The sequence below is a fragment of the Antennarius striatus genome, chromosome 17 (genome assembly GCF_040054535.1).
Source record: "Antennarius striatus isolate MH-2024 chromosome 17, ASM4005453v1, whole genome shotgun sequence".
NCBI lineage: Eukaryota > Metazoa > Chordata > Actinopteri > Lophiiformes > Antennariidae > Antennarius > Antennarius striatus.
This window is the reverse complement of record NC_090792.1, coordinates 18,964,231-18,980,451: the sequence shown is the minus strand read 5'-3', so window position 1 is coordinate 18,980,451 and position 16,221 is coordinate 18,964,231. Positions and strand designations below refer to the sequence as shown.

At 42.7% G+C, this 16,221-nt stretch overlaps 2 protein-coding genes and 5 non-coding genes across 7 annotated transcripts; 5 read left to right on the top strand and 2 right to left on the bottom strand.

The window, feature by feature from the left end:
* Window positions 1–943: 943 nt before the first annotated feature.
* On the top strand, window positions 944–1,015 carry trnad-guc (transfer RNA aspartic acid (anticodon GUC)). The gene has a single exon. It is a non-coding gene; the product is annotated as a tRNA-Asp (tRNA).
* A 1,562-nt stretch (window positions 1,016–2,577) lies between these two features.
* On the top strand, window positions 2,578–2,649 carry trnad-guc (transfer RNA aspartic acid (anticodon GUC)). Its single transcript has one exon. It is a non-coding gene; the product is annotated as a tRNA-Asp (tRNA).
* Window positions 2,650–5,004: 2,355 nt separating this feature from the next.
* On the top strand, window positions 5,005–5,076 carry trnad-guc (transfer RNA aspartic acid (anticodon GUC)). Its single transcript has one exon. It is a non-coding gene; the product is annotated as a tRNA-Asp (tRNA).
* Window positions 5,077–8,115: 3,039 nt separating this feature from the next.
* On the top strand, window positions 8,116–8,187 carry trnad-guc (transfer RNA aspartic acid (anticodon GUC)). The gene has a single exon. It is a non-coding gene; the product is annotated as a tRNA-Asp (tRNA).
* A 661-nt stretch (window positions 8,188–8,848) lies between these two features.
* Window positions 8,849–13,132, bottom strand: stx11a (syntaxin 11a). The gene is made up of 2 exons (XM_068339007.1): window positions 12,991–13,132; window positions 8,849–11,589 (listed from the first exon to the last, which is right to left on the bottom strand). Exon 2 carries the CDS (start codon window positions 11,582–11,584, stop codon window positions 10,703–10,705), a length of 882 nt encoding a protein of 293 aa, XP_068195108.1. The 5' UTR covers window positions 11,585–11,589; window positions 12,991–13,132; the 3' UTR covers window positions 8,849–10,702.
* Window positions 9,623–9,694, top strand: trnad-guc (transfer RNA aspartic acid (anticodon GUC)). The gene has a single exon. It is a non-coding gene; the product is annotated as a tRNA-Asp (tRNA).
* Window positions 13,133–13,206: 74 nt separating the features above from the next.
* Window positions 13,207–15,674, bottom strand: LOC137611038 (syntaxin-11-like). Its single transcript, XM_068339008.1, has 2 exons — window positions 15,526–15,674; window positions 13,207–14,994 (listed from the first exon to the last, which is right to left on the bottom strand). Exon 2 carries the CDS (start codon window positions 14,990–14,992, stop codon window positions 14,135–14,137), a length of 858 nt encoding a protein of 285 aa, XP_068195109.1. The 5' UTR covers window positions 14,993–14,994; window positions 15,526–15,674; the 3' UTR covers window positions 13,207–14,134.
* Between the last annotated feature and the right edge of the window lie 547 nt (window positions 15,675–16,221).

Sequence of the window (16,221 nt, the reverse complement as noted above, 5' to 3'; positions counted from 1 at the left end):
TTGTATTCATGTTAAAAAAAAACAATTACTTTTAGTGTGTTCAGTAAATCTTTATCATGTTGGGCTCGTAACTTAGAAGTTTGCTTTTACTGTAGTTTGGCCCTCCAGTCATTTTAAGATGATGTTCAGTTCACGATTAATTTATTATCATGAAATTTAATAATTTAAAAAAAAAACATTGATTACTCCTCAAACAAGGTTCACAACAATTTACGGTGAAGGAAGGTTCAGAGAAGATTTGCGCTGAAAACTTCAGATATGAAGAGAAGTTTGTTGCAATGTTTAAATCATTATTCCCTCAGTTCAGGGGGAAAGAATCACCTCATCCTACCGGGAGGAAGATGAAGGTCTTCATCAGGTCAATACAAACCAGCAGGTGGTTCTTTTATTGTCAGGTTGATCGATGGGGTCACTTTCAGAAGTTTTTTTTATTTCTGTGCAAACTCCATAATTATTTTTGGTGATAATGGCCAATCATAACTTTCCATTGTCATCCTATTTTATCCTCTTATTTTGGTCAAATAAAAACATCCAATAATGTAGCGCCTCTGCGTGTCCTTCTATTTCCTGGTGTTAGGTCTTTCAGCGCCCCCTGCTGTCCGGTAGTCGGAAGTGGAGAAGTTCAAAAATCGGTCCCCCATCACTGGACAAACCAGACAAATCACTGTTTAGGTTCCAAAGCCTGATTAATATTAAAGTATTGTTAAAGTATTCATTCATTCATTCAAAACCACGAGCTCAGGTGTTTACAAGAAGGCGTGGCCATAAGCAAGATCTACCAATCACGGTACAGTACATTCACACGTCACAGCTTTCTCCCCTGACCCCGAGAACATTAACGCAACAGATCTTGTCTCCACTGATGACGTCATGAACACCTGATGGATCCACCAGTGTCTGTAGAGGGACGTGTCCACACACCTGTCCTCAGGTGTCCGTCTCCTCCTCGTTAGTATAGTGGACAGTATCTCCGCCTGTCACGCGGAAGACCGGGGTTCGATTCCCCGACGGGGAGTTTCTGCTTTACTTTGGGAGCTGACCCACATTCACCCGGAGCCTCACCCGGTCCAGGACTTCAGGGTTTGTTTTTATTTACCAGCAAGGCTCCATGTTTGTGTCCAAAACAATGAATGGCGTTAAAGAGTTTCTTTTAACGAAATAATTGAGCACCCAGTGCTCAATTATTTCTATAATTTTTGTTCCAACCTGTTTCTGTTTCCGGGGAAAATATTTGTGAGATACAGTTTTTTTTGCAATATAGATCATGAAATATGTTTATTTTTTCTCGTTTCTGTAATAAATAAATGAGTTAGAAGTCAAACTGTGACCCAGTTTACATCCACAACCCGACAGACTGGATGGAGAACCGAGGAACCGGAAACCGAATCAAGTCCGGGTTGTAGTTCCAGATCAGACCAGTAGGTGGAAGCAGAGCAACTAGATCAGTGGTTCAACACGTGTTTAAGCGATACCGGTTTGAGAAGACGTTCACCTCCTGATTGATTAATAATTATGAGATTTAAAAACAAAACAAACCATCGATTACTCATCAAACAAGGTTCAGAGCAGATTTGCACTGAAATCTTCAGATATGAAGAGACGTTTGTGTTATTGATGGGTGGATGGGGTCACTTTAAGAAGTTTTTTTTATTTCTGTGCAAAATTTTAAAATATTTTTGGTGATGATATTCAATCATAATTATCCACTGTCATCGTGTTTTATTTCTTTATTTTTGTCAGCGCTTCAGCGTGTCCTTCTATTTCCTGGTGTTACATCTTTTAGCGCCCCCTACTGTCCGGCAGCCGGAAGTGATTAAGCTTCTGGTTTTCCCAGACGGCCCCCCATCGCTGGACGAACCAGACCAATCACTGTTTAGCTTCCAAAGCCTAATGAATATGAAATTGTTATTAAAGTATTACTGAACTAACATTCATTGTAATGCTCTGCTAGTTTTTCCGTCAACTATAGAACAAACAGCCACGGTGAGGCAGCATTTAGCCACTGTGGCCCCCACCTGTGGATCAGCCTGCCTCAAGACTGCAGAGACATTGTTAAAAAGAAGATTAAAGAAGATTAAAGAAGACTCACCTTTTCAATCAGGCTTTTAACTAATATTTTAGACCTTTATTATGCTCCTATTTCAGTCTATACTTCATTTTAATTTGCCGCTTTAAAGATGATTGATGTGGCTATCATTCTGTTTTTAATTTGCAAATATTGTCCCAATTCTCTTTCTTTTGATTTTCAGGCCTGTTTTTTGTTGTTCGGTTTTTATTTCCTTGTTTTTTCTCTTTTCTATATATTTTATCCTCAATTTTAAGCTTTTACTCCAGTATTCCTGGAGGGGGTGTGGTGGGGTCTTCCACACAGGGAACTGTGTCCAGTCTGCTGGTGGGGGTGCTGACCATGGGTCCCTTCGGCCTGTCCGGGTTCCTCCCACCCACGTTTGTCAGAGTCGGACGGTCTGATTTGAGTGACAGATCTTGTCTCCACTGATGACGTCATGAACACCTGATGGATCCTCCAGTGTCTGTAGAGGGACGTGTCCACACACCTGTCCTCAGGTGTCCGTCTCCTCCTCGTTAGTATAGTGGACAGTATCTCCGCCTGTCACGCGGAAGACCGGGGTTCGATTCCCCGACGGGGAGTTTCTGCTTTACTTTGGGAGCTGACCCACATTCACCCGGAGCCTCACCCGGTCCAGGACTTCAGGGTTTGTTTTTATTTAGTAAGAAAGCTCCGTGTTTGTGTCCAAAATAATCAATGGGTTTAAAAACTTTGCTTTGAATGAAATTAATATTTTAACGCACCCGGTGTTCAATTTTTATTATGATTTTTATTCCGACCTGGTGCCGTTTCCGGGGGAAATATTTGTGAGATGCAGTTTGTTTATGAGCCGAATAGATCATGAAATGTGTTTATTTTGTCCTGTTTTTGTAATAAATAAATGAGTTACAAGACAAACTGTGATCCAGGTTTCAAACACAACCCGACAGACTGGATGGAGAACCGAGGAACCGGAAACCGAGCAAGTCTGGATTGTAGTTCCAGATCAGACAAATAGGTGGCAGCAGAGCATCGCAACCATATCAGTGGTTCAACATGTTATGTTTTTGTAACCCTGGCTTACCTTTAGATTATCATTATCAGTATCTGGAACTTTGTGAATCAAGATCTTCAGGTTCAATAAGGAGATTGGTAGTATTAACTCTATATAGAGCAGTAAGACCTCCAGCACACAAAAACACACACACACAGACACAGTGGAAGTATAAGAAAAATATATTTAAATTAGTCAGTTTTGTTCAGTTTCCTCCTTTTTTTCCCACTTCCCTTCTTTTGTTTTATCCACGTATGTCACTTCTTTCTTATACCTTAACTAGGAAATTCAAATATGTAAACAATACACTCAAATAAAATGCTGCAAAAATAAAATAAGCGAGTGTACACAGGAAAAATGCAAAAAAAATATTGTTCATCAACCGTCAACCTGACTATGTCTTAACCCTTCCAATTATCTGTCGTTGGGCCTAACAAAAAAACCCATCTATATATATATATCTCACACAGTGGAGAAAAAACAAACACAAAAAAGCTCCAAATTCACCACGGAAGGGGGGAAAGAAGTGCTCTTCCTTGAAGTCTCTGATCAGTTTATTCCTACCGACCTCCTGAACGGCTCAACTACTGGACGGGGGTGAAGTCTTCCCAGGGTTGGTGTTGAGGATCATCCACTTGGTCATCAGGGAGAGTTCTCCCTCAAAAAAAACCCAGCCAGGGTAATCAATGGAAAACACTTGAAAGAAAAAACGCCAACTGGCTCTGCTGTGTCTCTCTTGTAACACTGGGAACACCACGTTACCAACCTCCAGCTACAACATATTCAGAAGTTATTCACTTTCCCTTTTTGACTGTGTCTGATGAAAATAAACAGATATCACGGAGCGCTCTCTCTCTCTGCCGTTCCATGCATCCCTCCAGCTTCACCTGTCCACCAGAGCCGTCCTGGTTTTTATTTTTTACTTCCTGGTTCTAGGGAACGTCCCCCCCTCCACTCAGGGAGCGTCTACAAGATGCATGCATTTAGGGAGTGTCTGTAATTTAAATTAATTACTCTAAACCTGGGTTACATTTTAGATAGATAGATATTTTAGCGATACAAAAGTCATTTAAACAGTTTGGGAAGATACTCATCAAACAAGGTTCACAACAATTTACGGTGAACAAATATCCAGAGCAGATTTGCACTGAAATCTTCAGATATGAAGACAAGTTTGTTGCCATGTTTAAATCATTATTCCCTCAGTTCAGGGGGAAAGAATCACCTCATCCTACCGGGAGGAAGATGAAGGTCTTCTTCATCAGGTCAATACAAACCAGCAGGTGGTTCTTTTATTGTCAGGTTGATCGATGGGGTCACTTTCAGAAGTTTATTTTTTAATTTCTGTGCTAAATCTATAAATATTTTTGGTGATGATGATCAATCATGATGATCCATTGTCGTCCTGTTTTATCTCTTTATTTTTATCAAAGAAAAACGTGCAATAAACTAGAGCTTCAGCGTGTCCTTCTATTTCCTGGTGTTACATCTTTTAGCGCCCCCTGCTGTCCGGTAGCAGGAAGTGATAAAGCTTCTGACTCCTGGTTTTCCCAGACGGTCCCCCATCGCTGGAAGAACCAGACCAATCACTGTTTGGGTTCCAAAGTATTATTAAAGTGTTCATTCATTCATTCATTCATTCATTCATTCATTCATTCATTCATTCATTCATTCATTCATTCATTCAAAACCACGAGCTCAGGTGTTTACAAGAAGGCGTGGCCATTAGCAAGATCTACCAATCACACTACAGTACATTCACACGTCACAGCTTTCTCCCCTGACCCCGAGAACATTAACGCAACAGATCTTGTCTCCACAGATGACGTCATGAACACCTGATGGATCCACCAGTGTCTGTAGAGGGACGTGTCCACACACCTGTCCTCAGGTGTCCGTCTCCTCCTCGTTAGTATAGTGGACAGTATCTCCGCCTGTCACGCGGAAGACCGGGGTTCGATTCCCCGACGGGGAGTTTCTGCTTTACTTTGGGAGCTGACCCACATTCACCCGGAGCCTCACCCGGTCCAGGACTTCAGGGTTTGTTTTTATTTACCAGCAAGGCTCCATGTTTGTGTCCAAAACAATCAATGGCGTTAAAGAGTTCCTTTTAAACCAAATGAAAATTTTAACGCACCCAGTGCTCAGTTTTTACTATTATGTTAGTTCCGTCCTGTTGCTGTTTCCGGGGGAAATATTTGTGAGATGCAGTATAGAGATCCTCCTCTCTCAGGAGGAGCGGGGGGGAGGTGGCAAGGTCAGCACGGGGTTGAATATGGATTTAATTTAATTTAATTTAAATTTAATTTTATACTGTTGTATATATATATATATATATATATTATTTATTCATTTATTTTTTATACTGTTTTATATTTTAATTCAATTTTATACTGTTTAAATTTTATTTTATACTGTTTATATTTTAATACTGTAATATTTTTAAATTTTATACTGTTTATATTTTAGTTATAGTTTAGTATATAAGTCCTGTTAGTGCTGCATGTGCCTGTCTGTTAGTGTAATGTATGTCTTGTGGTATGTCCTGTGATGTCAATGTTTCCTTTTCTCCTGGTGTTTATCCAGTATTATTTGTTATGTAATGCCTGAGCAGTGGATATATGCAATTTCCTCCGGGATTAATAAAGTATCTATCTATCTATCTATCTATCTAGAGAATTTATAGAGAATTTATAGAGAATTCCAGGACTTCAGGGTTTGTTTTTATTTACCAACAAGGCTCCATGTTTGTGTCCAAAACAACCAAAGGGATTGAAAAGTTTGTTTTTAATGAAATTAATATTTTAACGCACCCGGTGCTCAGTTTTTATTATGATTTTTATTCCGACCTGGTGCCGTTTCCGGGGGAAATATTTTGTGAGATCCAGTGTGTTGATTAGCCGAATAGATCATGAAATGTATTTATTTTGTCCTGTTTTTGTCATAAATAAATGAGTTACAAGACAAACTATGATCCAGGTTTCATCCACAACCCGACAGACTGGATGGAGAACCGAGGAACCGGAAACCGAAGCAAGTCTGGATTGTAGTTCCAGATCAGACAAATAGGTGGCAGCAGAGCATCGCAACCATATCAGTGGTTCAACATGTTGTGTTTTTGTAACCCTGGCTTACCTTTAGATTATCATTATCAATATCTGGAACTCTGTGAATCAAGATCTTTAGGTTCAATAAGGAGATTGGTAGTATTAACTCTATATAGAGCAGTAAGACCTCCAGCACACAAAAACACACACAGACACCGTGGTGGAAGTATAATAAGAAAAATATATTTAAATTAGTCAGTTTTGTTCAGTTTCCTCCCTTTTTTTCCACTTCCCTTCTTTGGTTTTATCCACATATGTCACTTCTTTCTTATACCTTAACTAGGAAATTGAAATATGTAAACAATACACTCAAATAAAATGCTGCAAAAATAAAATAAGTGAGTGTACACAGGAAAAATGCAAAAAAAATATTGTTCATCAACCGTCAACCTGACTATGTCTTAACCCTTCCAATTATCTGTCGTTGGGCCCAACAAACTCACTGGCAAATAAACAAACACAAAAAAGTTCCAAATTCACCACGGAAGGGGGGAAAGAAGTGCTCTTCCTTGAAGTCTCTCATCAGTTTATTCCTACCGTCCTCCTGAACGGCTCAACTACTGGACGGGGGTGAAGTCTTCCCAGGGTTGGTGTTGAGGATCATCCACTTGGTCATCAGGGAGAGTTCTCCCTCAAAAAAAAAAACCAGCCAGGGTAATCAATGGAAAACACTTGAAAGAAAAAACGCCAACTGGCTCTGCTGTGTCTCTCTTGTAACACTGGGAACACCACGTTACCAACCTCCAGCTACAACATATTCAGAAGTTATTCACTTTCCCTTTTTGACTGTGTCTGATGAAAATAAACAGATATCACGGAGCGCTCTCTCTCTCTCTGCATGCCGTTCCATGCATCCCTCCAGCTTCACCTGTCCACCAGAGCCGTCCTGGTTTTTATTTTTTACTTCCTGGTTCTCGGGAACGCCCCCCCCTCCACTCAGGGAGCGTCTACAAGATGCAGGCATTTAGGGAGTGTCTGTAATTTAAATTAATTACTATAAACCTGGGTTATATTTCAGATAGATAGATATTTTAGCAATACAAAAGTCATTTTAACCGTTTGGGAAGATACTCATCAAACAAGGTTCACAACAATTTACGGTGAACAAACGTCCAGAGCAGATTTGCACTGAAATCTTCAGATATGAAGACAAGTTTGTTGCCATGTTTAAATCATTATTCCCTCAGTTCAGGGGGAAAGAATCACATCATCCTACCGGGAGGAAGATGAAGGTCTTCATCAGGTCAATACAAACCAGCAGGTGGTTCTTTTATTGTCAGGTTGATCGATGGGGTCACTTTTAGAAGTTTATTTTTATTTCTGTGCAAAATCTATAAATATTTTTGGTGATGATGGTCAATCATGATGATCCATTGTCATCCTGTTTTATATCTTTAATTTTATCAAATAAAAACACCCAATAAAGTAGCGCTTCTGTGTGTCCTTCTATTTCCTGGTGTTATGTCTTTTAGCGCCCCCTGCTGTCCGGTAGCCGGAAGTGATAAAGCTTCTGACTCCTGGTTTTCCCAGACGGTCCCCCATCGCTGGAAGAACCAGACCAATCACTGTTTAGGTTCCAAAGTATTATTAAAATATTCATTCATTAATTCATTAATTCATTAATTCATTCATTCATTCATTCATTCATTCATTCATTCATTCATTCATTCATTCATTCATTCATTCATTCAAAACCACGGGATCAGGCGTTTGCAAGGAGTCGTGGCCATAATCAAGATCTACCAATCACACTACAGTACATTCACACGTCACAGCTTTCTCCCCTGACCCCGAGAACATTAACGCAACAGATCTTGTCTCCACTGATGACGTCATGAACACCTGATGGATCCACCAGTGTCTGTAGAGGGACGTGTCCACACACCTGTCCTCAGGTGTCCGTCTCCTCCTCGTTAGTATAGTGGACAGTATCTCCGCCTGTCACGCGGAAGACCGGGGTTCGATTCCCCGACGGGGAGTTTCTGCTTTACTTTGGGAGCTGACCCACATTCACCCGGAGCCTCACCCGGTCCAGGACTTCAGGGTTTGTTTTTATTTACCAACAAGGCTCCATGTTTGTGTCCAAAACAATGAAATGGCTTAAAAAGCTTGCTTTTAATGAAATTAATATTTTAACGCACCCGGTGTTCAGATGTTATTATGATTTTTATTCCGACCTGGTGCCGTTTCCGGGGGAAATATTTGTGAGATGCAGTTTGTTTATGAGCCGAATAGATCATGAAATGTGTTTATTTTGTCCTGTTTTTGTAATAAATAAATGAGTTACAAGACAAACTGTGATCCAGGTTTCAAACACAACCCGACAGACTGGATGGAGAACCGAGGAACCGGAAACCGAATCAAGTCTGGATTGTAGTTCCAGATCAGACAAATAGGTGGCAGCAGAGCATCGCAACCATATCAGTGGTTCAACATGTTGTGTTTTTGTAACCCTGGCTTACCTTTAGATTATCATTATCAATATCTGGAACTCTGTGAATCAAGATCTTTAGGTTCAATAAGGAGATTGGTAGTATTAACTCTATATAGAGCAGTAAGACCTCCAGCACACAAACACACACAGACACCGTGGTGGAAGTATAATAAGAAAATATATTTAAATTTTTCAGTTTTGTTCAGTTTCCTCCTTTTTTCCCCCACTTCCCTTCTTTTGTTTTATCCACGTATGTCACTTCTTTCTTATTCCTCAACTAGGAAATTCAAATATGTAAACAATACACTCAAATAAAATGCTGCAAAAATAAAATAAGTGAGTGTACACAGGAAAAATGCAAAAAAAAAATTGTTCATCAACCGTCAACCTGACTATGTCTTAACCCTTCCAATTATCTGTCGTTGGGCCCAACAAAAAAAAAACTATAGATCCATTACACATTACATATGATCCATTCTCGTCCTGTTTTATCTCTTTATTTTTATCAAAGAAAAACATGCAATAAACTAGAGATTTAAGGGTGTCCCCTTCTATTTTCTGGTGTTACGTCTTTTAGCGCCCCCTGCTGTCCGGTAGCCGGAAGCTTCTGACTCCTGGTTTTCCCAGACGGTCCCCCATCGCTGGAAAAACCAGACCAATCACTGTTTAGGTTCCAAAGTATTATTAAAATGTTCATTCATTCATTCATTCATTCATTCATTCATTCATTCATTCATTCATTCATTCATTCATTCATTCATTCAAAACCACGGGATCAGGCGTTTGCAAGGAGTCGTGGCCATTAGCAAGATCTACCAATCACACTACAGTACATTCACACGTCACAGCTTTCTCCCCTGACCCCGAGAACATTAACGCAACAGATCTTGTCTCCACTGATGACGTCATGAACACCTGATGGATCCACCAGTGTCTGTAGAGGGACGTGTCCACACACCTGTCCTCAGGTGTCCGTCTCCTCCTCGTTAGTATAGTGGACAGTATCTCCGCCTGTCACGCGGAAGACCGGGGTTCGATTCCCCGACGGGGAGTTTCTGCTTTACTTTGGGAGCTGACCCACATTCACCCGGAGCCTCACCCGGTCCAGGACTTCAGGGTTTGTTTTTATTTACCAACAAGGCTCCATGTTTGTGTCCAAAACAATCAAAGGGCTTGAAAAGTTTGCTTTTAATGAAATTAATATTTTAACGCACCCGGTGCTCAGTTTTTATTATGATTTTTATTCCGACCTGTTGCCGTTTCCGGGGGAAATATTTTGTGAGATGCAGTTTGTTTATGAGCCGAATAGATCATGAAATGTATTTATTTTGTCCTGTTTTTGTAATAAATAAATGAGTTACAAGACAAACTATGATCCAGGTTTCAAGCACAAACCGACAGGAACCGGAAACCGAATCAAGTCCGGATTGTCGTTCCGGATCAGACCAGTAGGTGGCAGCAGATATTCATCAGATCAGTGGTTCAACAAGTTTTTGCTTTAGCGATACAAAAGTCTCTTTAACAATTTGATTTTCACTTCTTATCAGTTTTGAAAATAAAAAAACCCCACCTCATCCTACCTGGAGGAAGGTGAAGGTCTTCTTCATCAGGTCAACACAAACCAGCAGGTGGTTCGACCTGCATGACGTCACACTACATGAATAAAACAAACCCACCACAAACCACAACCCAACACAATAGTCTTCTTGTTTGCGGACAGCAGGCCGCTGGACAAACACACAACTCCGGCCTGATGAGTTTCCTCGTCTGCCTGAGTAAACGCTCCTTAGAAAAGTTTTTTTTTTTTTTTTAAAGTTATTTTAGTTATTTATTTTTACCTTATTTTATTTTACAAAATTTAAAACTGAAAGTTAAAGGACGAAGCCGTTTGCAGTCAACGCTCAGCTGAAATGTCACCTGTGTGTCGTAAACGTTTGCAGACGAATTTTTTTTTTTTTTTAAACATGAAGAAAATCAAACCAAGACGTCGAAACGCGGACGTTTAAATTTTTTTAAAAAAGTTTTCAAATAAATAGAAGCGGAAAACATCAGCGGCGTCCTCATTTGCAGCAGGGGAAGCAACAGCAGAACAGTTTCTTGCAGGGGTTGTTCTTCTTGTACTTCATCGCCTTCTTGATCTGAACCGTCGCCTTGGTGACGTAGTCCTGCGTGGCGCTGACCCCCGCCTCCACGTTGTCCATCATGCATCCCTGCTCCTCCACCAGCAGCGCCATCTGGAAGAAGAGCTCGTGGATGTCCCGGATGCGTCCCTCCAGCTCCAGCAGCTCCTTGTGCCGGTTCTCGATCTCGCTGAGGGCCGACCGCGCCGTCCTCCCCTCCAGCAGGAGGTTATCGGAGAAGACGTTCCACTTGCCCGTCTCGATCATCTCGTCGATCTGCTCCCTGCTCACCTCCTTGCCCATGATCTCCGCCTGCCTCTGGATGCGGGTCTTGCAGTTCTCCCTCTGGACCATCTCCGCCTCGTTGTACTCGGACATGGCGTCGTGGAAGGCGGCGGTCAGAGCCACGTGCTGCAAACGCACCATGCGAGCGACGGCCGATGAAGCTCCCCGCTCCTCCTCCAGATCCTTGCTCAGCTGGCCCAGTTTCTCCAGCCGGGCGTAGACGGCCTCGCCCCTGGCCTTGATGTCCCGCCCCAGGGCGCTGGAGTCCCGTTTGATGCTGCTGATCCTCCGGACCGACGTGAGGAAGCGGGTGTTCTGCTTCCCCAGACGCTTGACGTTCATCCTGAGGAGCAGCATCTCCTTCCTCAGCGCCTGCGTCTCCTTGTAGAGACCCTCCATCACGTCCTCGCCTTCGAACACCACGGCCTGTTGCTCCAGGCGCTCCTCATCCTCCGGGAGGCGGCGGCGGCTCTCCTCGGGCTGGAGCTCCTCCCCCGCAGATCTGAAGGTCTGCAGCTCGAGCAGTCGGTCCCTCATCGCACCTGCAAGAACCATCGGCCCAAACAGTCAGAAATAAGACAGTTGTTGCTATGGAAACACTAAATTTTTATTATAACACGTCATGAAGGAGCAACTTTTGCATATGGTTGATGTTGAACCTGCAACAGGAAATAGTTTTAAAGTTAAGAAAAGTGTCCAGAATTAAAACAAATAAAAATAAAAATATTAAATATTATTTGTAGTAAAAATCTAAAATTACCAACAAAACCACATTTTTGATCTGATCGAAAAGAGTCATGAATTATTAAAAAAAAAAAATTTTTTAGCTAGACTCAGATAAATAATTTTTAAATAATTATGTGTCCATAATCCAGTCCAAAAACTGAAAAGAATTAACGTCCACAGGTTTAGAGTCGGGGTTCCAGTGGGGTTGGGAAGACAGGAGGTCAAAATTATGGGTAGAATCCCAGCAAGAACTTCATATAAAAGCAATTCACATAATGAAGATGTGAAACTAAAACACAGCAAACAGCACAACCCAGACGTCTCCTGTGAGACTTCATCTGTTAGACAGTCTCTGGTCGGAGAGCCCCCAGGTGTTGCGACATCTGCGGTCGGTGTTTGACAAACGCAGCTCTTCAAGGTGCAAACAGGAAACCTGAATATCACTCAACCAGTGGGGGGTGGGGGGGACACACACACACACACACACACGGGTCTTTACAATCACCCTTTTTTTGCTTCGACCACAAGGAACTGAAAAAACAAAAAACGTCACCCAAAAAAGATGGAGACTAAGGATTTATTAAATTTAGGAAGTAGGATCATCTCGATGAAGGAGAGAAATCATCTCCTGTGTGAAAAATGGAACTCCTTACAAAAAAATAAAATCACATCGGTCCTCTCCGGTCTGCTGAAATTCTCCATCCTTGAGCCTCATCAATAAAAAATTAAAAATTAAAAAAAAAAAAGGTTGGATTCTTATCTTTTGTTTGTTTGTAATTCTGTCTCATGTTGTTTGAAGCGTCACCTAGAAGTAAACAAACAAACAAACAAACAAACAAACATCGTCTCCGAGGCGGAGCGGATGTGGAAAAAAAAAACCATCTGAAAGTTAATTTTAGGGTAGATTTGATTTGACTTTTGAACTGAAAGCTAATTTAATTTCGTCTAAACTTCCTTCGGTGTTGTTCGACCAGCCTGGAGGAAACCGATTAGCGGTGATCGGTTTCAGGGCGTCGACTCAGCACTCGGTTTATTTCCGACTAACGCTCATTTTATTCTACGGAAATATTGTTTGACAGCATTAAAAAAAATCGCATGAATAAACTTCAAACCGTCGCTGGTCGTCACACCTGACCAGGTAAAGAGATGCGTCTGTCAACATTTCTGCTTTTGTGTCTCAAATAAAAGAGAAATAAATAAAGATGAAGAGCACAAACCTCCTGGTTTCCGTCCTCCAGCCGTCCTGTGATAAAAATAAACCCGGTAAACCCGAAGAGGAGACCGCACCAAGGCGCATTTCCTCTTTTCTCTCAGATTAATCACTAAATTTCGACACGCAGTGTTGCGTTGAGGTGTGACGTTCACGGACCCCGAGGCCGGTCGGACAAACGCGGAAGGTCCCGCCTCGTTACCCGCCTCCAGGTTTCACAGGCCCGGCACTTCGTCCGGGAGGGGGACCGACTCCACGGGTGTTTGAGATGGAAGCGTTAAATCCGTTTAATCCATCCGAACCAGATCCGAACTTCACATTCAAATCAGGAAAAAAACTTTATTTAAAGTACTCTTTGTTTGGATCCGCACAGAATGAATTGGCTTCATTTTACCAGAGAAATTTAAAAAATGTCTCAATACTACTACTACTGCTACTACTACTACCACTACTACTACTACTAATAATAATAATAATAATAATAAATTCAGGATCTGCCCCTTTTCCCCCCTTTTATTTGTGGGACAAATAAAGGTTTATCTTATCTTCCTGTCATACTTAAAATTAACAAATCTATGCCGGCCCCAGTTTCAAACAAACAAACAAATGGATAAAAATATAAATGCTGACAAAGGTAGCAACAAAATATCTGAAGGACACTCATTATAGGTCATAAATTGGGAATTAAAAAAAAAAAATTATTTGCCTATTTTGTAAATCTTACTTTGAAAATGCAGCTTTTCAGAAAGACTGAAATAATCACAGAAAACTTTTAATGTAAGTTTATTATTACTATTATTAGTAGTAGTATATTATTAGTGACTGGTAATTTTCAGAAGCCAGACATGGCGGTGAAACAGCGGCGTCGCCGGAGGACGTTTAGCCTCCTTAGCTTAAATCACGTCTAACAGCGTCTCTTAAAGTCTTAATGGAGTCTTAATTTCCCTTCAGGGATTAATACAGTTCATAAATTTTTTAAAAAATTTTTGAAAATGAGACGCACTCAATAAATCACAACACTGCCATCTAGCTGTCGGAGGTCAAAACGCGACCTCGCAGTCCAGGTCAGTTCAGAACCCGATGGAGCTCCAGATGAACATCTAGACAGACTTCTGGAGAACCAGCTGACACGTTCACTCGAACCCGTCCCACTACCTGTAGCATGGAAAACAGCCACAGAACAGACTCTTCAGGGGGTTCTTCTTATCGGTCGCCACGGCCCGATCCAGCTGGACCACGCCCTCCTGAACGGCGGCCTCGGCGGTCTGCACGTTCTTCTGGATGTCTTCCGCGGCCTCTCCCTGCTCCTCCACGAGGAGGGCCACGTCCATGAACAGCTCCTGGACCCCCTCCAGCCTCCTCTCCAGCTCCGCCAGCTCCTGGTGTCGACTCTCGATCTGCAGGAAGGCCGAGCGGGCGGTTTTCCCCTCCAGCTGAGGGCTGAACACCTTCAGCTCGCCGCTCTCCATCATCTCCTCCAGGTCCTCCCTGCCCACCTCCCTCCCCACCACCTCCATCTGCCTCTGGATCTGCCTCCTGCAGGCGTCCTTGTGCTTCACCTCGGCGTCGTTGTAGCTGAACATCACCTCGTGCAGGGCGCGGCTCAGGCACTGGTACTGCGTCCGGGCCACGCGAGCCGCGGGGTCAGCGGCGCCTCGCTTGACCTCCAGGTCGTCTCTGACGGCGTTCATCTGGTGCAGGCGCTGCAGCGTAGCTTCGCCTCTACGTTTGATGTCCATCCCGATGGCGTTGGGGTCGCGTTTCGTGGCTACGGGGTGCGACGTGCGGTTCAGAGCGTGGTAGTTGATGTCTTTCAGCTCGCTGATGTCGTTCTGGATCTGCTGGATCTCCAGACGGATGCTTTGGGCCTCCTGCAGGATGCCGTCCAGGTCCAGATCGGGACCTGAAGCCGTCGCGGCGTCACACTCAGGCAAAGCCTCCATCTCCACTAAATTGACGCCATCGGAGTCGGCGTGCACCTGATGGAGGTGTCCCAGCCTGTCCTTCATACCTTAACAAAAAAAATACAAGAGGAGATTTGTTTGTGGAGAATCGGGTCAGTTTTGGGTGAACTGTTCCTTTAAACCTTTAAACACAGAACTGGAGATAAAAGCTGCTAAAACACATGAAGAAAATAACACGTTAAATGTTTCCTAAGTAAAGGAACTCGAGAATATCCGAACGCTTCGGTATCGTTTCATCTGACATGAATGCAGACGACCTTCCAGGACGTTTAATCTCCCTCCAGGACTCGCCAAACAAGTTTTAAAGTAGAAAGCTGCACAATAAAAGTGTCTCGGCATGCGTCTAATCTGGTTTTTAAGTATTTAGATCTCAGGTTTTGGTCAAAGATTAACAAAATGATCCTGAAAAGTCTGATAAGACTTTATTTTTGTTTGGTTTTTTGTGTCTCATTTCCACAGGATTGAATGTAAAAAGGCCGGGGTAGCTGGTTTTCTTACCCATTCTACCCATTTTCAGTAGATATTTACTGAACATATAATCTTATGATACTGTATAATGTTTCATTAATATTCCTTACTTGTGTGGCAGGGTCTTGTCAGGAGGTCGTGGCCTCTTGTTCCTCTGCAGCAACCGGCCGGCGGTAGAAACGGTGATTGAGTTCGACGTGTTGGTGGTGACTTTGAAACATCATCACTGATGCACCTGGTTTAAAGGAAAGGCATCCAGACACACAACTGTCTGCATTCCTGTTGGGTCACATGGACGCGAGGAGAGACTGACGCACGGCGAGATCGTCACGTGGAAAGACGACCGCTGGTGTTTGTCTCTGATCGTCTCATAAGATGTTTTTGGGGTGATGACGGATTGGAGATGAGATGGGATCAAACAGAAGACATGTGACCGACAGCGGAGGCCAGAAGCACGTAGGAATAATCACTAGAACTATTTCAGATATGTTATCTCCAGAAAAGGGTTGGACTGCGATAAGGAGTACGTCTGCTGTGCAGTTATGTTGCTTTCAGTTTCGTGAAATGTGATAAAAGCTGTTGGTGGCCCAGCAGGCAGAGAAACCACCAACTGTCAGGTGACAGATGAAGAAGAAGCATGGAGGCCGTTGAGTCGAGGCACAGGAAGCTGCGAAACCGTCGTTTCCACAGCGGGTCGTCGGTGATTAGTAATTTCCACCAGCGTCTGTTCCAGTTCCAGTCACATGGCTTGCATTTCTTTTTTAAGTGGAGTTAGTCCATGTGTGACTAAGATGTGGATTCCGATC

Coding starts and splice junctions, on each gene's coding strand:
- stx11a (XM_068339007.1), bottom strand. CDS start 11,584: ATGAGGGACCGACTGCTCGAGCTGCAGACCTTCAGATCTGCGGGGGAG.
- LOC137611038 (XM_068339008.1), bottom strand. CDS start 14,992: ATGAAGGACAGGCTGGGACACCTCCATCAGGTGCACGCCGACTCCGAT.